Source organism: Anopheles arabiensis, chromosome 2 (genome assembly GCF_016920715.1).
Source record: "Anopheles arabiensis isolate DONGOLA chromosome 2, AaraD3, whole genome shotgun sequence".
Taxonomy (NCBI): domain Eukaryota; kingdom Metazoa; phylum Arthropoda; class Insecta; order Diptera; family Culicidae; genus Anopheles; species Anopheles arabiensis.
The window spans coordinates 92,345,789-92,371,678 of NC_053517.1; the positions used below are offsets into that span (position 1 = coordinate 92,345,789).

Below are 25,890 nucleotides of genomic sequence, written 5' to 3' on the forward strand. Positions count from 1 at the left end.
CTGCCCGTATGCAACAGAACGTGGCACAAGAAACACGAAACGGAAAGAGGCGAAAGTATGCACACGGGGCATCCGGTTTTGCTGCTGTGCCGTTCGAACTCGGTACCGGCGCTGGTTTCGATGGGCCCGGGCTGGGATGAGCCACCGATCCTCGGGCTGTGAAAGTTTTTCCTCCACAAGGAAAGGCTTTTTCATGTCACATTTAACAGCACACAACAACAAAAAAAAAACTCTCCTCGAATGCCTTTTATGGATAGCGAGGAAGCTGAGGCACAGGACCTCAAACATATCCCCATGAGCCCGGCGCGCTTGTAGTGGCCAGATTGTACTTTTTTCCATAACCATATGCGCTCTGGTGGACATTTATTATGCTGTTCACGGTTCATCGCGCCATCGTTTTCTAAGTGGCAAGAGGAAGGTTAGAGAAAAAGGCACAAAGAAAGGAAAAACCACTTTTCGCGGGCAATAATGAAACTGCAGCACTAGGTGTGCATCCCGATCACATTGAACGGATCGTCGAGTTAGAACTCCTGCTGGGTTGGGGCGGGTTGTGTTGCATAACGCGGCGAACCGATAGGGTTGAAGCAGTCAAAGAATTGATGACTTTTATTAATATCCAACCCGATACTCGTGAAGGAAAGTGGTGTGTATGTGTGCCATTGCTTTTCTACGATATTTGCATTAAATAACCCCGAGATATTGCTGAGTTCACTCCGGTCAAAGAAGTCCGGTGTGTTGGTGCTAACATTTTTGTGGCCTTTTTTATTTATAAAGCAAACTTTCCTCGCTTTGCACAATGAAGGAAAAGAACTTCAATAAAAAGGAATAATAAAGTATTTATGGGTAGTCTGTTTGAAATTCACAGGTCTTCAGTGAAGTTTCCTACGTCAATATCAAACTTAACTTTAAATTTGTATTCCCTATTTCACCTAATGGAATAAAAGCTCACACTGCACTACGGAAACTGTCCCTACGATTCCCAACAGCAAGTTTTTGGTTTGTCTTATAGCTGGCCCAACACTCAATTGCTTTTATAATAATAGTCATCCCTCATCCGTTTAAGGGCGCCTTGGTTTTTTTTTGTTTTGGTTTTAGTCTAAACCGGAGCCTGCACAAGGAAGCAGAATAGTAGAAAGAATTTAACATTATGGTACTCGGCCCTTTAGACGGCTTTTCGGGACATTGGAGCGGGCTACTGTGCACAAGGGAGTCCCTTTCTCTACCGTTTAATCATTCCCGTGAGTGTCGTGAATTTTGCATAATGACCAAAAACAGCGGAATGGTTTTAGAGACTTCAATTAATTCATTCCCCGCCGGCTGCCGGCTGAGAGCTGATTCTTGCTGCAAGTGGTTCGGGGTACCAGCCGCTAACCAAGGGTCAGTGGATGCTGCTATTCCTTTTTGTGTCGAGGTAAAAAGTCCACCACTGGAATGCACACCAGAGAAGCTTTTTTGTCACTGCTTTCAGTGTGCCGCTTGATATAAATTTCATTTCGACCGCAATGAAATCTCCAAGACAACAGTTGGGCAAGCATTTCGACAACTTTGGTGGAAACATTCTCACACCCCCGGCAGAGAGTATAGCAGGGTGGACAGATAAAAAGAAACACTCTGCCGACCCGCAACCACCTCCAAAAACAGATCAACGTGCAACGAGCAGCTTTGCTGAAGTCAACGGTGGGATTCCAGTCAGCAGCGGACGCCACCACCGTCGTCACACAAACCAGCTCGGGGCCAGATTGCTTTCAGTTTTGCAGGAAAGATGTCGACTACCATTCTCCAAGCGCACCATGAGCAAGCCGGCAAGAAAGTGATAGACCCGAGGGTTCAGTGGGTCGGTCGGTCGTGTCTGTTTGTTTACTTATTTAATTTTGTTTTTCAATTAACCACACGCTTGCGGTGGCTGATAAGAAAGGAGGCCAGTGGTGAGTGCTGAGGGTAGAAGGAAAAGGATGTGTTTCTGTTTGCATCCGGTCGGTGTTGTCTATTCCTTTTAAACTGGCAAGCGATGAGGGTCGGCTGAGAATCCGAGAACGGACGGTTCAAGAAACACGCACACACACTACGAGTAACAGCTAGATTTTATGCTGGCGGAACATTTTTGCATTTCGTGTTGTGTGAGTTTAGCTGCACAGGTTTTTTTGGCGCCCGCCAGAAACCAAAACGTTAATTTTAAACGTCCCTGATGACCAAATATTGTGCGGGTAGATGAAAAGGACGACGGTCTGCATACAATATTGCGTAGGCTGGCGATAAAGTTTTAAGGTAAGGGATACACCTGTTGGTGATACTGGGCAGATTGCGAAGAATATATTTACGCTATTAAGCGGAGGGGTTTAAAGCTGCTTGGTCGGATTTGCTTGATATATTTTTTGTTATTTTAGGTATCTGTTTCAATTCGTTTACGGATGTTTCCTGTTTTGTTTAAATAATCGTATTCGTCATTGAGCGAATTGAATTGGATTTCGTTCGAAAGCCTTAATTCGATTGCCTTAATTTAATGTAAGATCTAGATTTGTGTACTTAATCCATAAACAAATACTGTTGAAGATACATATACGCATACGGGGAATTTTAAGGCATTATTACAGATATAGACAAATACTACAAGACAAGAAAGAGTTGCATTACGTATAGCATTGAAGGAAGCGTATGTATGAAAATCTGAACTAGGCAAGAACTTCTATTGAGTGAGTGATTTAAAAGATGGAACTTTTTTCAATTAGTCAGATTGATGCAAGGAAATAGAATCCTTAAAGAGTGAATCGCTAGTCGGCACTGTGAGAGTTGAATCCTAAAAGAGCGCCACACTAATGGGCAGAGAGATAGTAATCAGGAGGTAGCAACAGTAACCAGTACCTAAAGATCCTTCAAAACCTGGTCAAGTATCATATGATCCGAAGATGACAAGAACATTAATTAATTTTAATGTATTCTTTAAAGCAGGCACTATTACTGAACAATATTTTCATTTCATTTTAAGTCTAATCTATGATACTATCTCACAAAATCAGTCTAGTGTATGATAGACCCATATCCAATTACCAGTTTCAAACTTCAACATAAACCTCAGGGAAAGCACACTAATATACGAACCAACCAATTTCCAACCAAATGCTTTGATTTTCGTGCTGCAAAAGCATAGCAAAAAGAGACTTTTCCTAAAATTTACAACCGCTTTTTGAACCACGACACCATGGTCGGTACTGACACAACCAGACGCTCCTTGTAAAAGCAAGGGGCTGTCGATAGCAACACATACAATCTGTCATTTCTAATCCGCCCACCAGACGACGGGCAATATTTGAGGATTTTATGCAATGTTTACCATCAGAAAGAAGGCACACACACACAAAAAAAAAACCCTCGACCACCCCGGAAAAAGGGCAACCCCAAGATAGAGTGGGCTTCACCAAACAGTTGCAGTATTAGAACGTTCTGAGCGCTATGTGTCCCACGGCACCGTTCTGTTGGCATTCGGGTTTGATCGATTTGAAGGTGCTTATTGCCTTGGGACGCGCCAGCCACTTCGTTTCTTTTTTCGAATGTTTTTTGCTCCTTGCTTAAACCCCTATCAAACGCCCCACTCTAATCCATATGTAAGCATAGTTCAACAACGTTTTGAATTACCATTTTGCGATCCCTTTTCGGGCTGTTTTGACGAAGGGAGTAGCACCGAGACACAGAAGGGAAACGTGGGAAAAAAACTCCTTCCCGGGCAATGAAAGCATTTCCTTTTGCCACTGTTACAAGGCGATTGAAAAGCAGTTCGGCGCACAGAAAAAAGTGACAGATCGAGAGACCGGCACAGATGGAATCATTTCGATTCAGATCCTTTACAACGCTGTTACTGTTTGCACGAGGAAAAAGGCGTTCGGTGTGTGGCAGAGGGGCATCCGAAACGAGAAACGGATTACATCGTAACGGCCGACGATTCAAAATCATTAAAACGTCAGCCAGTTTGCTTTTCGTTCACTCGAGATGCTTTTGAAGTGAACCGAGATTGATGGCAGCAGTCGTCGTCTATTGGGTGAGATATTTTGGAAGGATGTGTGTGTGTATGTACAGGTTTTTGTTGTTGTATCCGTGCTGTTTGCAATCGTTTTTTTATGGGATTTTTTATAACATTTCACCAATGAGCTGTAAATTTTCAAATTCATTTCAAAACCATTCCTTCCTTTAGCACACTCTCTTTCAATGCGCCTACACACGTGTGTTTGTGTGCTTGTACTAGTGAACATCTACAATAGCAACACAGAGATCGTATGGCTGTTAGAGGTGAGGTTTTGACACGAGCGAGCAGCGTTTTGCTGCAGCATCCTCTAAAAACTGGGGAAACTTTGTATAGCAAGCGCCCCGAAACGAAAAGGAAATCCTTCACCTACGCACCCATGCGGAGATCATCCGCCAGTTCAATTGGCGTTTTTGTAGCAAAATGGGAAAACTTTCTTGCACACATTTTCGGGCCCATTTTAAACTCGTCCCACTCGTCTTGCCTGTTGTATTTTTCCGATGCTGATGATGATCCTCCGTCCGAAACTCTTTTGCAACGCCCAAAGACGAAGATGGTGCGCCGTACCCGATCCACCCCGGCACTGTTGATGATTATTACAGCCGGCAAGGTAGCGAACCTCTGATGCCGAATCACTGTTGTAGATTTTTTTAATAAAAATAAAACGCCTCACATGTACAGATTACTCCCGCGCGCCCGCTGCGACGTTTGATGCCAGGCTCTTTATTTAGCTTGCAAAGTTTTCCCGCAGTGCTTTCCATGTTTGAGCAACGGTTAAAGCGATGATCCAAATCAGCAAGTGTACATCCGTCCCATTCCGCCCGGTGGGGTATTTTGTGTGCAGGATGCTTGTGTTTTCGCCTTTTTGTTTTGCGGTTTTGACGAATATTGTGCGGTTTGACGAGTCTGAAAATGCCGAGTGCTGTGCGTGTAAGGTACTCAATGGCAGCCGGGAAAAGTTTTAGCGCAAAGCTGTTCCCAGTGAGCGGTTTTAAGCGCCGCATAGGTTAATGGGTTCGGCGTAAGAACCTTTTTACCAGCATATGATAAAGGGTTTCAAAAATTAAAACAATACTAAAACTTTAATTTTCTTTAGCTGAAAGCTGCGCTCACAAGATTTTGAGCTAAGGTATCAAAGTAATAAGTCCGTATGTAATTATTTGGATCAAGTGTGAACAAAAATTAATCGAACAATAATGAAAAAAAAAACAGTTTTTAACCTTTGATAAGTGATAAAAATAGATGTAAGGAAAACATAAAAAATAAAATAAAAATAAATACCAACCGTGCCATACTAACCAAGCGCATCACTATGCAGCAAGTGTAACACAAGAATGCACTCGGGCAATAGGACATCCTGGTAGTTCGCTGCCTACTACCGTCAACACTGTAACCGCCCTTAAAGTAAAGCACAATATATTCATGAGTAGCTTGGGAAACGATTTGTCTTGAAAAAGGATTTCAAACCCCGTAACCGACCAAAATCACAACACTAACCGAAACCGTTTGGACACAATTTATTCTGCAAAACAAATAAGGGAAAATTCAAATGAATGTCTTTCCTCTTCCTGTTCCGTAGCCGGCAGCATAGCTGGCGAGACGGAAGGACAAGGAAGTAGTAGTAGTAGTAGTAGTAGTAGCAGTGTGTGCGTCCTGAGCTGTGCAGCTGCATCAAGCTCAACAGTGAGTGATTTACACACGCTTGAGAGAGAAAGAGAGAAAAAAACATAGACACATAAAGCAACCGAAAAACAAAGCTGTCCAAGCCTTCCTGTTGCTTTTGGGAGAGAGAAACTGCCATTTCTTTTTCAATTCTTTAAGCATAATTTCTGGTATGTTTCTTCCCTTCCCATGACAAGTAATGGTCGCGCCACTGACATTGAAAAGTGTGGCATTAAATCTTGCATGTCAAGTGTGCGGCCAAAGTGGAGTTTTGTCCGTTTCATGCTTTCTGTAAGCGTTTTCTCCGCCTTTAGAGATCATTTTATTGTGCTTCAGAAAACAGAATACTTTTACCACAATCAAGGCGAGAGTTTGTTGCAACAGCAGAAGCAACAACAACAACAAAAAGGTTCACTTTCATTTCGATGTTTTCCTTTTTCCCCGGGTACGTTCTATATGCATCAGATAAAAGTACAAACAAAACCCTGGCGATCTTTTTTTCCTTTTGCCAGAGAGGGGAGGAAATCTATTTCGAATCCTTCCCGCCTGTGTAAAGTATAAACAAACAAAACCCCATCTTTAAAGCCACCCACACACGGGGCGACCTTTTTTGGTTCGCTTGTTCTTTGCGCGTGTTGTCCACATAAACCACATGGACACATCGAAGCAGAGATGGGAACCCTCAATCGGAACCCCTTTCTTTTGATTTGGTAAAAAAGGGACACACATACATTTGAAAAAAAAAAAACAAAACAACATCGATAAAACGAAACAGGTTCCTAGAACAGGTAAAAATCATTGTTTGCAGGAGAATAAATAGTACCCGGAAATGGGGCGAAAAACCAATTCCTCGAAGTGTTGAAGGGAGGAAGCCTCACAAGACAATAATCAACTGTCCAAAATCTCACCCCCTAATGTATCCCTTGCTGGTAGATAAACAAGCAACAGAAAAAAAAACCTCAACACCACCCCAGGCACAGCAGCCACACACGCACGCTGGCACGCATCTTGCAATAAAAACGTCGGCCTGTGCCGTGGCTATGTGCCCACACATAGCTCGAAGAAGCTGTCCCTTCGACACCACAGTCGTTGAGTTAATCACACCCACGAGAGTGTGTGTGTGTGTGTGTGAGAGAGAAGAAGAGAAAGAAAAAGAAGACTGAGTGGAGAGACACGCCAGGGAGAGTATAAAAATAAAGCAAGTGTATAAATAAAATTAAATAACAATTTTGCACTCCGAGTCCGGTTCGAAGGACCAAAACGCCCCCGTGAATGGGCAATGGCAACAAGAACAATAAGGAGAACTGTAACAGGCCTTGTAAACGGCAGGGTGGCGGCGGCAGCAGGGTAAATCATTTTATTTCTCCATCTTTTTATGTCACTTTCCACATTCTCTCGTGTTTTTTCTCCCCAAACCACCCCCTCACTGCCCATCATACTCCCTTACATTTATGACCCATCATGATTGGAATGACATTTCTCGCTCTCTTGTACCTTGCCCTCAGCGTTAACGGCACGCCATGGCCGGTGTCTGGAGCGCTTTCAGGATACCCCCCCTCGAGTGGGTGTAAGCGAAGAAGCAGTACAAGTGCGTTGCGCCCCGAAAATCGAACCACTCGTTTCGTTCGCAACCAGTTCCTTCCGGCAATGCCCCCGCCAGTCGACAGTTTGGCCTAGTGGCCATCGTTAGCAAAAATCGATCCCAAATTTGGACGTTATGAAATGTGGGATGGGCACGAGGTACATGCATGGTGCGAGCGACGGAGGCGCGTTTTTATGTTTCCATTCGCTTCCCCTTAACGGTGCAATAAAATCTAATTTGATGAATCGACCATGTTCCGTTCCTCGCAGTAATCGTTTGTGTGGGGCTCTTTTCTCGCTCGTGTGCCATGTTTGGTTAAGGATGGTGAGGGGGTGTGGTTGGGGAGCAAATGGGAACCTTTGGTACGGTTTCTATGTCGTGGCAGTGATTTTGCAATTGTAGTAAGTTACACGACATGAAAGTAGCGTTTGATGGCGTCTGCTGGCAGAAGATAAAGCTATGTTTGGTAATAGTAAGAATCAATGCGATGTTTCTTGAGCATAGCTTGAGAGTGTATGATCAATCGTGTAAATGCTTTAACAAGTAAGACAAGAATGAGGTTTTCAAATATGTTTTTGATAAAATAATAGAATTAAACATACAAGTAAAACGACAGAGTCATATATAAAAGGTTTGGAATGCACCATTCATCTTTTTTGGTTTGATTTGTGTTTCATGTATTTATTCGTAAGGACGGCCTCACACAGTGTTCCTCCCCATGGTCCCTTTCCACATAATTGTAACAAACTTATTTAATTTCAACAGCGAGCAAGCTTTTATTTCAATCTTTCTTCATCCTCGCGTAAATCAACATCCCTCCCAAGTAGCCCCGAAAAAATCATCCCATTCCTTCGCTTGTATAAAAAATGACTAAATCCACTTGGCTTTGACCTTCCACGCATGAAGCACAAGATCAAGGGAGAACAGATTTGCACTTTTTGCTCCGGTTACATCATGGTACTAGACGAGAAGCGAAAAACCTGCAACAAAAGCCGACGAAAAACAAACATCACTGTGCCTGTGCCCCCTCTCGGCTCGACTACAAAGGGCACTTTCGTGCTAGGGATGGTAGAAAATGCTTACTTTGCCTGCCTACTACCGTCTGCTAACTCCACCTGCCATTGTGTAAGACACATTGCCGAAAGGGTGGAAAAGGATAAGCTCGTAGACTCGCGTTTTTATGCGCTCGCGACCTGTCTGTACTTCGTTCGCTGTGTCTTTGGCTGTGCCTTGGCTGAATATTCCCAGGCCGCGCGCGCAAAAAAAAGTCGCGTCAATTATTAAACGCGGCCTCGTTAATTCTTTCGCGGGATGATATCCCACCTCCTTTCTTCTCCCCTAGCAGCACAACACGTTGCATCTTTGCACTCGCTCTACGCGAGGAGAGGAAGCGAGAGCATCATCAAAGAAAAGTGTTTCTTTCTTTCGCGAGTTTGTAACCATCGCGTATAGTAACACGGGCGCAAACGTAATAAAGCTCACATTTCTTTACGCTTGTTCTGTTACTTGAAATGGAAATCGCTCTTCAAAGGAGTTGCGAACGAATGATAACAAACGGGGCAGCGTTTGACATTTAGCGCTGACAACTTCAGAAGAAACCGTGGTAGCAAATTGACTGCTGTTAGCAGAAACTCGCGCGACAGCCACAACTCGTTGAACTCGTCGTTTGCCTTTCGCGGATGGGATGCGCATGGAAAAGTTTTCGATTGTTTTCGTACAAAAAACCGGAATAAATACAGTGATCGACAAAAATAGCGTTAGGAAGGTGGAGTTTTTACAATATATCTCAGAAATTGGAAGGGTTTTTTTCATAATTTTCCGCTGAATGCAATCAAGCATAGAGCGAAGGATACGCGTATTAAATTATATTAAAAACATTTTTTGAATAGTCAAAACTGCAAAGTACAATTCAAGATACACACAAATTTGACAAATCACGAAACGATTACATTCGTCATCGAGAAATAAGATGTAGTTACCTTGCCTTGTAAAGCCTACCTACCATGTAAAGCCTTAAATTTAAAGTAGCTTACTTGACTATTTGCTCGCACATCACTGTATCAAGAGGTTCTCAACACTTCTACTCCCTCAACAAGCAGGGATGCTTTCTCCCGCACTCAAGCGTGCCCGCTCGTGTAGAATAATTTGCAACATATTACAACCTTCCGAACAGGGGCTAAGCCGTCCGTTTAGCTTCCCATTCGAGTAGGTGCGTTGCCGTAACACCATTGCACTCTGTATTTGATGGAAAGCTCCCATTCCCAAGCACTCTGATCCGATTAGGTAGTGCGCTAATCTACCGAGACATGAACCATGGCTTCGGGTTTGGTTTCATACAAACAAAAAACAAACCCTCCTGAACTGTACTCTCATTCCCCAGTGCTCCGGGTACGTAACTAATGGAGCACGAGGGATGGAAATTTGGAACGACGAAAGCAACGCCCTTGCAAGTAGCACTTCTGCACTTCGGGATAAGTGGATTATTGCTAAAGGCCGATTTGAAGCGTTGTCCGTAGCTGCAACTGAGGGTTTTGGTTGAAACATTCAGGGTGCGGACCATTTCCAAGAATGTAAAAAAGGCATAATTAAACAAGAAAAAATACCTAAAGTGCAGATAATAATAACAAGATAATCTGCACAAGATACGATCAAACTGGATATTTTGGCATGCAGTTTTGGATGATATCATTGCTTTAGGAGATAAACCTTACCGACGCTCGAGATGCGAAACTTCGAAACACATGAGTGGGAGATAAAATATAAACAATTTAAAGATCTACCATACTAGATTGAACCGCCTTTCAGAATTTCGAAACAGTAGTTCTCCTCCGAAATGGTATTCTAAAGCTTTGACGCACAATCAGAAAGCTCTATCAGAAATGGAATCATCAGAAAAGGTATTCCCATGACAGGCTGTATCATCTTGCCAACTGTGAATAAACCCAACGAACACAAACGAGTGGTATGTTGCTTTTCATTTCGGGCAAATACTATCATTCCGACATGAAACAATAACTCACATCGGTGCGGGCAGCAACGAAGCTCTACCCCATAAGCCGCCACGAACCATTTGTTATTGATGAAGCAGTCGATAGCAAGTAACTGCTAATTTGTAAGCATTTGCCCGCTGCTAATGAGCTGTTTTATAGATTCCTTTGTGAAGCAGCAACCAGTTTGCTGAATGTGTCGACACAGATAGCGAGAACATTTCAATAGTGGAAATCCTTTGACCGGCTCAGTTGCTTCGTCTAGATAATGGAAGCGCCTAGTAGCTGACGGTGCGGTACTGGCTGCGTACTTACCGGCTGTTCCGCTCGAACAGAAATGATTATTATTTCAACGCTCTGTGTGCTGATGCTGCGAGGGTGATGTTAAGAACACGCCGAGGCACTGTTTCACCGCTGACGAGCATGAAAAGCACAGACATCGATTCACAACCAATTTCAAAGTTTGTCGTGAAAAGGAGTTACCACTTGCCTGGAAGGATGATGTTTCAAGTCCTTATAGCCAAGCGTAACGTGCCAGCGCGGGTGCGTCGGTTGGAAATGATTCTCCGGTTCAAAGCGAGCCATTCCCAAGCTGTTTCCTTTCCTGCTTGGCTCTGACACACTCCGACAAAACAAAAAACTAGGAATCGATCCCTGGTGGATAGCTGACGCACACAGGATATCCTGTAAAACAAACCGTCGCTTTGTAAGCTCAGCGTGCCAGTAGCGTTTCCACGTTGACTTCCATTTGCCGCTTCAGCCGTCCTCGGCACGCAGGGTGGAAATCTTTTCCACAAATTGAAATTTTTGTTCCTTTTTTTTCTTTCTTTGGCACTGATCTGCGTCCAAAGATGCCTGCCGTAAAGGAAGATCTCAGCCTCACCGTTGTCGGCAACGCAAACTACTCGCCATTTCTTAGCGATGTCGTGATGTGGGTTTTTGCAAAATTCTGATGCCGGGACTAAACTAACTTCATGCCAGCTCAACGCAAGAAAAGAACAAAAAAGAAAAAAAAAGTCCGAGGAAAGGACGAAATGAAAGTTTGAAGCCAGAATAGAACATGCTTTCTGGCGTCGCGTGTGCCGGGTAAAAGTCAACGAATGACTAGCATCACGGAATGCCTTCGTGATGGCGTGCCGTACTGCTGCGGTATGTGTGTGTGTGTGTGTGTGTGTGTGTGTGTGTGTGTGTGTGTGTGTGAGAGAGAGAGAGAGATTGGGTCCGAAAACATCCTACCAAAAACAAAACAAACAAAAAACTTCCATGGCAAATGGCGGCAAATGCTTCCCGGCGATGATCTTCGGATGATATCGATAATAGAAAATTGCGCAAATCTGGTGACATGCCGTTGAGGGAAATTTCAGAGCACGAGGTGGACGAAAAGGTTCACCAGCTGGGAACACGACGTGTTTCCCCGAGCAGGATTGGAAAAGTTTCTCCATTTCTGCTCCTACGACCGCTGCTTGACTTGAGGGATAGTGGTATTGGACAGGAACAGGTATGGTTAAAATGTTATACTGTGTGATTATTTTTGTTACAAGGAAGATACCGCAAAAAAAGCTTTACGACAATTATGTTAATCAACCGAGAACAGTAAGCAACGAATGAAAATCATTTCTCATTGAAACCTCCCTTTGTTAATGAGTAATTGAAGAAAAGAAAAATGTCTTACGAACTGTACCAGTATTGGTACATTATCAAAGATATTTAAACAATAAATAAAATGTAAACACTTTCATAAATATCCTTCATTGAGTATTACACAGTATTTAGTCTTCACGATAGAATTGCCTCAAACTTTAATTACGAAAATTCCTCACACTTATCCCAATGTAGCACATTCTTAATGCCCGTATAGTACTTTCTCCATTCAAACATATCTGCTTTATTTCAATTGCCACTTCCATACCAACAGATGCGTTGAACGAAGAGCAGGTCATGTACATTCAGCCAGCCAAAATTAATCCATGCTCGTAAGCGCTTTCCTTTCTGGCAGTACTCAGTTATCGAAGACAACGCAGCAGCAGCATGTTGCACTTGCTGGGCGAAAAAGGGGAGATAAAAAAAATACCACCCCTTTGTGCCGCGCCCGCCACCGTAACCCAGAGTTTGTCACGTGCCGCGAGTTAAAGATTAAACTCGAGCAAACACCCGGAAATGCGTGGCGAGAAAGAAATCCTCTGTGACAGTGTGTCCTTGCGACGTGTGAGATAGAGAGAGAAGAGCAGCATCAAACTTTCTGGCAACGGATGTCGGTGTGGCGCGCGCACAGCTGCTTGCTGGTTGACCACTGTGTGACACAAATGCCGGCGCACACGAACGAGAGGTCGAAAGACCCGGAAAAGTCTTGCAGGGTTCAGCAGGCAACGCCGGCGCCACCACCGGCCCACACCGGGTGTGCTGTTGTCTTGCAAGAATGTTCCCGCGCAAAGATGGTTAGTGAAGATTCCAGCAGTAGGTTTGTGTAGGTGGAAGCCGCTGGGAAACGTTGTGGAAACTATTTCCCGCGCACATTCCGTCCGGAAAACCACTCCAGCACCGTTTACGAGAGCTGAGCAGAGCAGAATGGCGGCAAGGGTGAAAGTTTTCTTTGCGCTGCACTTTTTTCACGCTCCACCCCATACGTCCCATGTCGCTGTACGAGCAGCTTCGATCGCATGAGTAGTTAAAGTCAACGTCAAACAGTATCATTCGTTCGTTCGTACGGGATGCGAGAGCGTGGACCGAGCACCGGGTGGCAGCAGCAAATTTGTGGTTTGGTGCGGGAAGGGAGAGTCTTGAACTTTTTGGAACATTTTCCACCCATTGCACCCGTATATATGTCGGGGTGGCGGCGATGGCGGTCACAGTTTTGGAGCATCCACTATGGTTCACACCATTTTACACTACACACGGCCAGAGTTTGAGAGGTGGGGGCCTACCGTAATCGTTGCCAGCAATTAGTTCAGCCGGTCGATGGAGCCTTTTTTCGGGATCGGAACGGGATAGCATTTCATTTCCCGCAAGACATCCGACGGAGAGGATTATTCACCGTATCGTTTCGTGCGAATTGGGGAAATTGAAAAAAAAAAATACTAAACCCACCCAAACTCAAGTGCTGCTGCCTTCCCGGGGTTCTGGAGAAATCATGATAAATTACTTCACACGGTCTTTTATGGGGATGTGCTTGTCTTGTGCGATTAGTTCTAGCAGAAACGGATCCACACGGCTTGCCATTTGCGGTTAACTATGCTCAAGTGAAACCACAAACGCAAACGGTCACATGCAATGATTAATGGGTCAGCAAGTACTTTTTCTATAAGTCATGTGCGATAGCAAAATAAATAAAAAAAAAGTTTAAAATGGTATAAACTGACAGTGAAAAGAACATTTTGTTGGAGAAGAAAAATGTTAAAACAAAAATAAATTGAGTTTTGTAATGTATTATTAAATCAACACATAATAATTTCAGAACGAGTCGATTTAGAGAGAGAGTTTGTCAATAGAAAACAGATTAAAAAGTAATATTTTTTGGTGCCAAATATTTTATAGCGCAGTCTTGTAAATAAAAACAAAAATAATAATAAATCAACTAAATACCACTAAACCTTCGCTATCCTGTGAAACAAACGACCGTTCAATGCACCAAGTACCGCCCCCACTGTTATCCTTTATTTTTTGTCAGCCTCCGTAGCATCCTGCGAAGCTTGCCTGATCGGCGGCCCTTCACTTAATCGCATTAGGGCATTTTGTCCTTTTCTCCCTTTTGTTTTTGGAGCCCAGCATACTTTTTTATTCCATTTTTTTTTTAGGAACCGTGGGTCAGGAAAACTCCAATCGAGCATCGCCGAAAGCAAAGGCAAACAACAGCCCAGTTACCAACGTCACAGGATGCCGGACGAGGTGTTTTATTACAGAGCAAGTGAGAGCGACAGAAAAGAATATGAGGGAAATTCAGAAAAAAAAGCAAAACAACATCGACAACCCCCCCGCGCATTTGTTGTTTTCGGTAGCGGCGGCAGGAAAAGCGAGAAATGAAGATCACTTTTTGCCTCTCATCCGCGCACGACTGCTCGTTTGGTCGTCTGTTTTTGCGCTGATTATTTCCTTCAGTAAGCGATTTGTCAGATTAGTGTCGCCGGCTACTTACTTCATTGCAGCATTTACGACGATGCACTTCCGTTGCCTGCCGCTGCCGTCGAGCTGCCCGAACCGCTGCCGCTGCGCCCGAATGATGAGCGTTATCTGCGCGATGGCGCACACCAGTCCAGTCCCAGCGAATGCGAACAGCTGGCTGGCCACGTGGAGCACACACAAAGTCCGGCGCCGACTGGTGGGATGTGTTTTGTTCTGCTGCTGCTGCTGCTGCTACTGCTGCTCGTTCACTATTACGTACGATGACGTTGCACGGCGCTTAGTGCACGTGCGAGCTGACGAGTGGGTTACGTGAGGGCGCTTGCGTTTTTTATTACTATTTTTATTCCAATACGATTGGTGGTTTTCTATCCGGATCGGGTGATGCGCGCTTGTGTCTTTTGGGATTTATTTTCACTCCGAAAAAAAACAGAAATCCCACAAAACGCCAGCTATGAATGCCGCCTACTGGCTGATTTTAATGATTCACTTTCTTTACGCTATAAAACACAAAAATATTCAAAAACAGAAAACACTCAACGATTATTTTTCGCATCAAATCACACACCATGAATCAACATTCACTTATCACTAGCCGCGCGGAGCGAGAGAACCGCAGAAATAAACGGGTATTTCTATTGCTGCTTTTTCCACTTCGTTCACGCCACTAGAGACATTCATTAAGCAGTGCAACAAAACACGCTGACCACAGACAGACGGGGTGAGTCATAACTCTATCATCGATTGCACTCGTTTTCGCACTCGCCCGTAGTCCGGTCCAGCCCCAGGTCCAGGTCGTTAAACATTGTAGCGGGCGCGCTCGAGATAAGGCGCGAAAAACTGATTGAGTGTATAATCTTCCGTTCCGCACAGGGAAAATCGCGTCAAGTGGGAATAAAATTAGATGAAACGAGGGGCGAGCGAACATTCTGGTGGCCGGCCGGGGTTTGTGGTGGAAAAGGAAATAAATTTTAAATGAAAATACCATCGGAACGAGCGCGAAAGTGTCGTTTTCGATCGACGCGAGTGCGTTAGGCGCAGTGGGGGCCAAAAGGACCAGTTTGAAAAGTTTAATGATAGTTTGTTGATAAACTAACTTTGAAAGGATAACGTAGCAAACGGTCAACAGTTTTAGAAATAATAGCCAAATATAATAAAAATGTTCGCAAGTTTTTCAGAGAAGTTTTTAGATAGTGTTTTATACCAAAAATATAAAAAAAATTAAAATGGTGACCAATTTTGTTAATTTAAAAATGTTAAACATATGAATAATGTGACAAAATGTCGATTTTCTAGAGTATTTTCCTATTCCAAAAACATCCAGATTAATTTATCGCAGCTCACAAAAGAAAATTTATATTTCCTAGAAGCGTTTGGCTCCCACTTCCCCTGTTAAAAAAAAAAAAAACCTCAACCGCACGGCACGTATAAAATCCGTATAAATCATGCGCCAACCAACTTCTCATAGCGCTAACCATTCCCCAAGCGGTGCCCAGACGCACTCGGGGCAAGCAGATTATTATCAATCTCGTCTCGGAAATAGAATCAAAACATAGAAAGCCTTCCCACGTTCTCTCGTTTGGTAAAATCAGGATGTTTGTACATTTAGTGCGTGAGTACGCACACTGGCCAGCGGTACATCGATGCGAGGGACGGACAGACGACCAAACACATTCCACCCGACTAAAACTGGCAAACGGCGGGACGGGCAAGCGGACAGGGCAGGCTTCCGCACATGCATGGTTGATGAGCAGCATTTTGCGCTCTTGCAAGTTTTTGTTCGCACATGCATGGTTGATGAGCAGCATTTTGCGCTCTTGCAAGTTTTTGTTTTCTGCTTCCCTTGCTCTAATTAATTTCCACCAGCAACACATAAAGTGCTGCGCGCCGCTGCCGTCGATGCTGCTACGTCTTGCTTTCATCGGAAAAATTGATTCAGTTCGCACGGGAGTGGGGGGAGGGGTGGGGGAGTGTGTTGGAGAGTGCACACAACGGACCCACGCCAAGATTGCCATTTCCACACATTTGGGCCTGTCTGAAACGGACCGGCCAAGAATATTTGGGATTTTGATTACAATTCCCTCCTTTCCATTTTTCCCTCCTCTGGGTTCCTTCTCCCACTCTTCGGTACATGCAGGGATAAATGAAGGAACCTGCCAGCTCTCACCCCACACCTTTCGTTCACAGGCAATTTCACATTACATGCGGACGCGATTTGATTACACAGCGCTGTGTCGAAGAAAAAGTGTACACTCAGCAAGACGCTAAGAATCATGTTTTTCTTTTACCTTAATTCCTTTCCCTCCTCCTCCCCCCCCCCACGACTAGGGGAAGCCACCACACAGGACACAGGATGAGCAACCGGAACCAAGAATGGACGTGAGAATTGCTTCCGTGGCAGCGAAGAACAAACCACTATGCACGAAGCGAGGTTTGGAAGTTAATTTTTCCTTCCATTCGAAGCCCACTCCGCCAGTCCACCGCTAGAATGGGCTTTTCCTTCTGTTCCGATTTCGATTCCGGTATACACAACGGATTGAAACACACATTCACGCAGCAACAAAAACACATTGACGAATCGAACAACAATCATGACGGCCTCTCCCGCGCATCCACTTTCTTCCACAGTCAGACACCGACCGTCCATGTCTTATCAATCCATTGGGAGCGTATCCTGTTTTTCACTCCCAGTTTGGGCACCCGCCAGGCCAATAGACAACTTGCAACATCATCGGGGCTGAAATCGGGAAACCGCGCGATACAGCCGGAAAACACGATGGAAAACATGCAATCATGCAGTGGAGCCAATTCATGTCCGCGCCATCGCCACAGACACACACACACAGTAGTAGTACACACGCTGTGGTACGTACGGCGGCAGAAACATTTGCACTACACAACACTGCACAAACACAAATTCGCACACACACACACTGGTAGTTCACTTTTGCCGTCAGTCAAATTTCACTTTTGCAAGGCCCCTGTGCTCGGAAGAACGGACGGAGGATTTGGTGTAGCATTTGACCGATGCAAAGCGGCAAGCCATGAGGGCGCGGTAATGGACATGACATGTGCTGCAATTTAGTGAGGGAATGGAACACGCGCGCTGGAAATGATTGTGCCCGGCCCTCGATTTTCCACGACGTACACAATTCTGTTGATTTTTCCCATCTACACCGGCAGCCGGAAACGCAACTGTCGGATTATCGTCGCTTTTTTTTCACACGCCGCTTGTTTTAGACAATTCCTTTCCCTAGGCACCGAACCGGTACCCTCTTGGGGAGGTCGAGCCCGTTATACGTACGTACCAGCACACGACCGAACAGCTAGAATTGCTTGGAACACACGCAAAGAGAGCTATATGCAGGTGGCGCTACAGCAGGATCCTACCGCAACGGTGGATGAAGATGTACTGAAACGGTGCCGTGCCGAGCGCTTTATGCTACGGAATGTTTTGGTGCGTTTTGAAATGAGTGCTGCTGTGTGAGAAGAGAGCGAAAGAGAGAGAGCGCGCTAAATCGGGAGCCGGAGAATCAGTTGATAAGGAGAGCACTTGACAGTATTTATTCAAACGTCTATTTTAATCAAACGAAACCATATAACGAGACACTTATTTTTATCAATTACATCATTTACATCAATAACATCGCGCATGTTGCAGTTTGAATTATAAATATCGTGCAACTTATATTTGTTTTCGTGCGTCTTGTGTCGATTCAAAGTCACTCAGCGCGATTAGGCCAGAGAGCTGAGTTAGGTTTGAGGGAGAATAAGCGCTCAACTGAGCGGAGTACAAACGGAACCGGCTCCTCACTGTTCGGTGGAGCAACCGAGCTGCCGAGGAGAGGAAACAGTGGTATGCAGCGTGATGCTAAAAATGCCGGTTGTAGTAGCACCGGGCGGTATGATAGCAACCAGCATAGCAACCGCGTGGTCAATGTTTATGTTTGGCTCGCCGATCTCACGCGTGAGGCACTCAGCACGGGAGGCAGTGGAATTTTGGTATGTGAGAGAAATTGCACAACCCACACGCTGAGCTTGCTTGGGAAGGGAGAGAGAGATATGCGTTCAGAGGGGAAAACAATAAATGTGCTAATTAAACATTTGATATTTGTATGCATTAATTGTTAAGATTTTTTAATTAAATCAAATTATTTTTTTATGGTACAAAATATCACATAAATTATTCAGATAAGAATATTCGTATTATTAACATCAGATATCGACAATTTAAGCTAAATTTAAGCAAATTAAAATATTTTAAATATTCATTAAATTGTTCTCTCTTTCACATAAGATATGAGGTATGTTTGTTTATAGCCAACACCAAGCCCGATATTGGTAAACTATCATTTCAAATAACACTAAAATAGTAAATTCCGATATTTCAAATAACAAAAACCGGTAGAAGTTGATTAAAGACGAAAAAAATGAAACAAAGATTAGATAAAATATAGATAAATTAACGAAACAATAAAATAAACAATTGATTGCAACAAGGGAGAGATACACCATACGCTGCTAAATACTAGCATTAAGCTTCACATAAACATTAAATAGGGAACAAAAAGTTCCAAACATGGATCAATCGCAAGCCAGATCCCTAACAATCTGATCTCAATTCCATCAACAATAAGAACTAAAACCAAATTAAGATAAACAGAGTAAAATCTTAGACTATTGTCACATTTCAATAAGCTTCTTTTTTATCAGTTATTGCTGTTTTTAGGGATTTTTTTTTTTTTGAAAATATAATCAGGAAATTATCTATCAGAACTAATACACATATGCATCTTTTTCCTTGGTGTCTTTATAAATACAAAAAAGTTCATCTGAACACGCCTAACTACTAAACAACACTTTAAAAGCATAAAATAATTCATACCTCACCAGCGCAAACGTGCAAACTTCACCCACAGAGCCATCGAAACGAGCATGAGGTCACATTAGCACCGCTTACAACGGTGCCAGATATAATTAATATTTAGCACCAATGCACATCCTCCATTGCAGTTCCGTGCGTTTGGCAGCAGGCCACTCCACACTCTACCTGGGATCGAGGCCCAAAATCGGATTTAGCGTCTGCTGCAGCCCAGCTCCAGGTGCATCGCCGTTGCGTTGGTGTTTTCGCCCCCACCCGAGCCGTCCATTAAGAATGGGGCTAGCTTGCGGTTTCTATTTCACCAGCCAGATCGCATTACTCGAAACGAGGCATTCCGGAGAAACGGAAAAGTTCGTTACACTTTCACTCGGTCGGTCGGTTCTGGTTGGTAACGGGTGGAATGAACTCTTAGCGTACACACGGCTTAGAAATACGGCGTGAGTGTGTGTGCGTAAGGGCAGTGCAAGAAAAGACAGACAGAATACACATCTTAACAAACGAACGGGTCGGAAAAATGGCTGAAAATCTATCCAAAAACAGCGACAGCGGAGAGCACACACACACACACGTGACCGCACCAACCGGTCGGAAGTTGCGCAAGCCATGTTTCTGTGGTCAGCCGTATAACTGCACCAATCCTTCCTTCCTCATCGGGCCCAAATTTGTCCGTCTGGGTGTCATGTAAAGCCTGTGGTCTGGGTTACACCCCTCACTCCCTCCCATCTTTCCCATTGTTCGGTGGTGTCTGCCCGTTTACCGGGCGTGTGGAAAACTGCACCTGCAACCGTCTGCAGCCAGCAGCGCAAAATGCAGAACCAGCCGGACCAAAGTCTAGCCGCTGACAATGGTTCCCGCAGGAGGCCGAGGAAAACTCTCGCTCAAAAGCGGAAAGGCAGAATATGGGAGAACAAAAACTAACGAAGAAAGAGAGACAATAAAATATAAAATTACATGTTTACGGTTTGTTATCGTGTCGTACCGATGGTGCGAGACACTCACACCCGGTGCGTTCTTGAGAATCACACGCTGCAAAACAAGAGATCGTATAACACCGCCAATGGCCAGCATGGCCATTGCCAGCGAGCCGCACGACCAGCAGTCGGATTGGAACGGATCTCGCCTAAAGCCATTTAAATGTGAGCCCGGTGAGCACGAGCGGTCAGACTTTCGTCTACCGTTTTGTGGCTCAATTTTTCACTCCCTCTCCACCATTTCCATTACCTCACACAGGAATGGCCACCGTCGTGACAGGGGAAAAGGGTCAGTCGTTTTTTTCCGGCCCTCCTTGCAGGCCAGTAAACTGTCCCAGTGAAACGACGTGCCACATATTGGAGGGTAGTTTTGGCGTGTCATTAAGCGAACTTCAGTCCGGTTGATATTGCAATAGTGGATAACCAACCGAAAACCCCGGCGCGCCGTTCCATCCGTCCGTCCGGTGCGCGACCGTTGCGGATATTTTATTATTTTATTGTCGGACCGGCAAGCAGCGGCCATCGTATCGTCAGCTCACTCGGACTCCACTTTTAAAGTGTAATGGGAAAACAGGAACAATCGGGTGCCGTTTTGTGCGGGGGGGTCGATGGCATTGGGTGGAAGCAGTGTGCCCGATACGAAATCGGAACTGGTCGTCCGTTAAATCGAGCAGCATGGATTGGATTCAGTACGATCAATGCTGAAGCGTAATGGGTCGGACGGTGGGAAAAGTGAACCAAAAAAAAAAAAAACACTGAAACAGAGAGAAAGAGAGAGCGCATGAGCGAGAGTGAGTCCAACAAGCGGTGACGCATGGACAGTGTAATGGGCAGTTTGCGTAACACCGGGCGACAATCGTAAAGTGCAATTTTATTCTCGGAACACATCGACCTAGAGCAGCAGTGGAAAACGGATTTTCAGAATGTTTAGATTGGAAATAAAATAAAAAGTAATGAAAAAAATACTAATAAATTTCTGAACCAAAATAACAAGTTTTGTTTGATATTACACTGAATCAATCAGCAAGAAACAAATACTTGATAAAATTTGTGAAAATGGTACAAAATGAAACGATTAAGCTGATGTTAACACCGCACTACCTTAAGCAAGAATTCTTACACTATTCGAAAAAAAACGTCTCATTCTCCTTTATGGGGGATTGCCAAAGACCGCAAAACGATTGTAGCGTCAAATATTTAAGTAGACAAGTAAGTAATAAGAAACGGTGTTGGTGGTGAGTTGGTGAGAAACGGTGATTTTTTCTCAGAAGTAAACAACTAGAAAGCCTGAGCTAAATGTGATTTGATATGATAGGAAATCCTTATTCATAAAAAAACTATATTGTTAACATACATCCCTTAATTGAAGACAAATTGTGTATGAACTCTTTACGTAACTTCAACTGTACTTCATATTATGTAAAATTTTTGGGAAATCCATGCTTCAGTAACATCGGGTCGATCATCGGATTGAAAGGTCAGCCACATGAAATTTGTACACTAATTAACAATATACTTATTAAAAAAAACTAGCATATTACAATTTGAATGGATCAAAATATTGCCTTGAAGTTCCGTTAGTCATTTTGATGATCTATTCAAATGTCTATCAAAGCCGATAAACTGCAATGATTTGGGTAAATTAAAACAATAGATCAAGAGAAATTTAAACTAAACTCTACCGGCAGTTTGAATATACTAAAGTATGCGTTTGATCTTCACATGCTAGGCTGTTCAAGTTAAGGCTGTTAAAGTAGTAACGTCATTTCACATAATTTTGCAAACATGCAGCGCAATTTATAACCCAAAATTGAATTTGTAGCGCTTTACACTGATAGAAGAAAAAAACACTTCAAAGCGTTCGTTTCGATTGTGCGTGGACCAAAACGATTCTCGGACACTTCAAAGCGATTATTAGATTTAGCAATATTAATTCAATAAAATTCATTCCATTAGCTTCAATTGAACTATGCTCGGTTACGAGCTTCAATTTAAATATCAGTGTAATTTTAATAAATACACATTTGTCAGCTTGACCACACAGACACGCGCCCCATCATTCCAGCCGATCTATTCAATTAGCGCGTTTCATACACTTTTTCCCCATAATGCATGTCCCAAATGTCACGATAAAATGGTTGTTTCATTGACAAGTGTACCCGAACAAATGAATCAGCTGACCTGTGTGCTTTCCATAGCCACCAAAGTGCCAGGGAACGTGTAAACTCATCACTTTTTCTATACCCGTGTAAGGAACGTTGTAGTTCTATAAATGGGAACACTTTTCCTGGGGCCAAAAACAAATCTCCTTTTCACTCTCGATTCCAAAGATAACGCCACCCAGTAGCAGCAGCATCCTCGTAACACTCTGTCCGAAGCGAGACCAGTGGAGTAAAAGCTCGTTTCCCAAGAGATTTTCCCGAGCGAGAGAGAGAGAGAGCGAGAAAGAGAGTTGAAATCCTCCAAGCTTCATCCTTCTGTACGGTTACCAAGCGCAATTGTCAGCAGTTTTTGTGCCTTCGCCGTTCGAACCATCGCACCACCAAAAGGTTCTTGTTTCGAGGCAGCAGACAAAAAAGCTCCCCCACACTGACGAGCACACAACAGCAACAGTGCGACGCTTTTCATCTGCCCACTGCGAAATGGGGCTCCCTCAAATGTGACCACTAACTGTGGGTCGCCGCTCTGTTCAGTTCCTGCCGTACGTGGGCCAATCGACCAGAACCCCGACCGGTCGGCCGTGATTCGAGCAACGCAGCTTGAACGTTCCAGGAAGAAACAGCTGATGATGATGATGATGATGACGAGGAAAGCGAACAAACAAATGAAGATTTTTTCCCCATCCTTACCTTAAGACCGGCTAGGGCGAAAGCTTTTGATGATGTCAACGGTTCCAACCGAGCCACATAATGAAATGTCAGAAACGAAATGAGACGTCGTCGTGCGTAGAGACCCGGCGTGCGCTTCCGGAGTGGAAAAGAATCGGTTGTGCGGGTTCGGCTCCCAAAAATTGGACACATTCAACAGAGCGCCGCGTGCGGCTTTGAAGTCGTTCTGTCCTGCAAAAGTGCCACACTCTAGCTCTAGGGAGGAGGCGCAATTTTGCTTATCCTGGCCAAGAACAAACATCGCCGAAACGAGCGGATGCTCTCACCGGCACAGACACTTATTACATTAACCTCCGGTGCAGTACGGTACGGTGGCAACCGTTGCGGCTTTCACTTTTGCCTGCTACCCGTTTGCCTGCCAGACCACACAATCCGATGACACATGACTCGGAAGGAAAAGGATATAAACCCATTAAAGAGCGTTCTACGGTTATAAAGGTGAAATTAAAAGCCACCCACCCAGATGGCACCAGCGGTGCTGTGACACTCTGTCGGGGTGCATGAGGATGCATTCTCGTTTCGAGTGGATTCACTTACAACGGTGTGTATGTTTAGCAGAGAGGCAGAGAGAGAAAGTGTAGGAGAGGAGTAGGATGTAGGATAAAGTGAGGGGTTTTGTTTGTCGCTGACGGTTAGATCATAGAAAGTCGATTGAAATTTGAGCTCGCTCTTGTTATGACATACATCGGGTCGTACTCAGCACCTGTGCTCTTTCGCATACGCTGAAAGCATGGATGGAAACAAACACAGTACATCATTTCGGCTACAATAATAGAGCCCATAACTCAGGAAGAAACGGAAGGCATCAAATATTGTGCAATATAATGGAGAAAGAGCGCATCAGACAAGCAGATAAAATGCATAACAACAGATGTTTTTGTTGATTTTAGCCTTATGTGGATAATGAAGATTATAATGGGCACGGCATTGTATCTTCCTGAAGCTGTACGCAAAGTCAATGCTTCAAAAAGTTCATCAACAAAACGAAATATGAACTTCATTCGACATTGTTTTGGGAATGGCATTGTAATCGGCATGATTCTATTGAGTGATGTACATACATTGACAGTCCTTCATTAAAACTTACCACCTATGGCTCCTGACAGACCATAGGTCAATCACTTACAGAGCACACAGTAATAATTGGATATCGAGAACATTGCATGTGACAAGTCTGACAACTTCGTAGCTTGCAGGTGCTCCAAGGCCCCGGTTAGCACACGGATTCAGTGATACGATAACGAGCCAGATTACAGTGAAGATTTGTTGGTCCACTCTCTGGACGATGAAGAATGTGCTGAAGGACCAGTGGAACCAATGCTGCTGGCATGTTGCTCTTGCGTTCCAAGTGCATGCAAACAAGTTCATTCAAAGAAACTCCCAACATCCTCAGGTTGCAGTGTGATGGAGTGTTAGCAAATGGAGTCGACAGTGCTGTGCTCACCGTGCGGTTTTCTGCACTACAGACACACGCACATACATACACTCCATACACCCTCCCAGTACCCATCAAATGCCTCCCTCCCCGGAGCAAACCACAGGGAACGTTCAGGTGATAGTGGTGCCAGCATCTTCTGGAAACGATGTTTCTTCCCTCTCGAGTGGTGCCGCTTGTGGTGCGCTAAAAATAGTCGGTCGAGACGACGGTCGGCATTGCTTTTCACCTTCCTCCAAGACAAAGGGAGTAACAATGAGTATGTGTGTATGTGTGTGCGTTAGAAATAGGACGACGCCGACGACTACCAAACTTGACCATGACTCATAAACCATGGGACGGAGGACGGGCGGGTATCGTTATCGATCCGTAGGAAGACTTTTGCTTTAAATCCACCGAACGATATCCGGCCGCACACCTACACACACAGACACACTTTCGAGGCACCAAGAAGTGTCCGGACACTTTCCAGGTCGATGAAATTTTGCGCAACATTAATCCAATTTATGCGATCGGTAGGAAATGATAAATCTTCCCACTGGGAAATTACCGGAACGGAAAACATGTGTGCTAATTATGTCGACGCCTGGACGTCCGCCCGGGAGTGCGTCTCGCACTGTCGACACATGGACACAAGCGGACGGCGGGAGGGAACAATGTGATTGGAAGCGAGAACACAGGGCGGACAGGCGGCTCCAGCGACATCGAGTGAAAACTATGAAAGCGGCAATAAATCTGCCTTTATTGGGGCCACATGTGCGTTTGCGCCGGTTGCGTTGAGGGAACCCGAAATTCGTTGGACCTTCCACCGGCGCCCTGAAGGACTGGGTCTTTCAGCCGTTCCGCTCGGCCACCTCGCCACATGTACTCACACATGCGTCACGCACACGGTCTCCCGGTTTGTGTGAACCCGCGTGCTTTGATGACATCGCCCGCAAGAATGTCTCGTAATTATCGCCCGGGCGGCATCGTGATTCAGACGTCTTAGACGTCTGTGCGGGCCTGCAACACGAGAGCCCTTTTTGATCTCGTCACTGGTTGTTTTGCCTGCCGGGCGGGTGGCGATGGGTTAAATCGAGGCTGTCCCCTCCTGCATCGGATGAATAATCGAACGCGCACATTCGCTCTGCTTCTGACACACCGGGTGCAATAGCATAGCGATTCATTTGCATAAACGATCAGATCTCGGGAGGATAAGGTGGGGACGACTTCGGATCTAAATCGATGTCCCCCATTCTCTGTTCTTAGCGGTAGGTTTGATGATTTCATATGACAGGTTCCACCACTTCAATGATGGCGACAGTTTCACCCGTTGATGTCATAGAAATGACGTTATTATTAGTTTCTCTCTTTTTGTG

The 25,890-nt window shown here is 44.6% G+C and overlaps 1 protein-coding gene across 10 annotated transcripts in view; it reads right to left on the reverse strand.

The window, feature by feature from the left end:
• LOC120900326 (collagen alpha-1(XVIII) chain) overlaps nucleotides 1-25,890 on the reverse strand; it is a 240,935-nt gene that overhangs the window by 177,551 nt on the left and 37,494 nt on the right. The window contains exons 1-2 of one of the 10 annotated variants that reach the window (XM_040307233.1): nucleotides 17,665-17,752; nucleotides 14,373-14,856 (exon numbers count right to left, since the gene is read on the reverse strand). The exons of 8 other annotated variants lie outside the window; for them this stretch is intronic. In XM_040307233.1, the coding sequence (XP_040163167.1) occupies nucleotides 14,373-14,377 (5 nt within the window). In that variant the 5' untranslated portion in view covers nucleotides 14,378-14,856; nucleotides 17,665-17,752. Of the gene's footprint in view, nucleotides 1-14,372; nucleotides 14,857-17,660; nucleotides 17,753-25,890 lie in introns of those variants that run through there. One more of the 10 variants, XM_040307243.1, reaches the window with a different exon arrangement.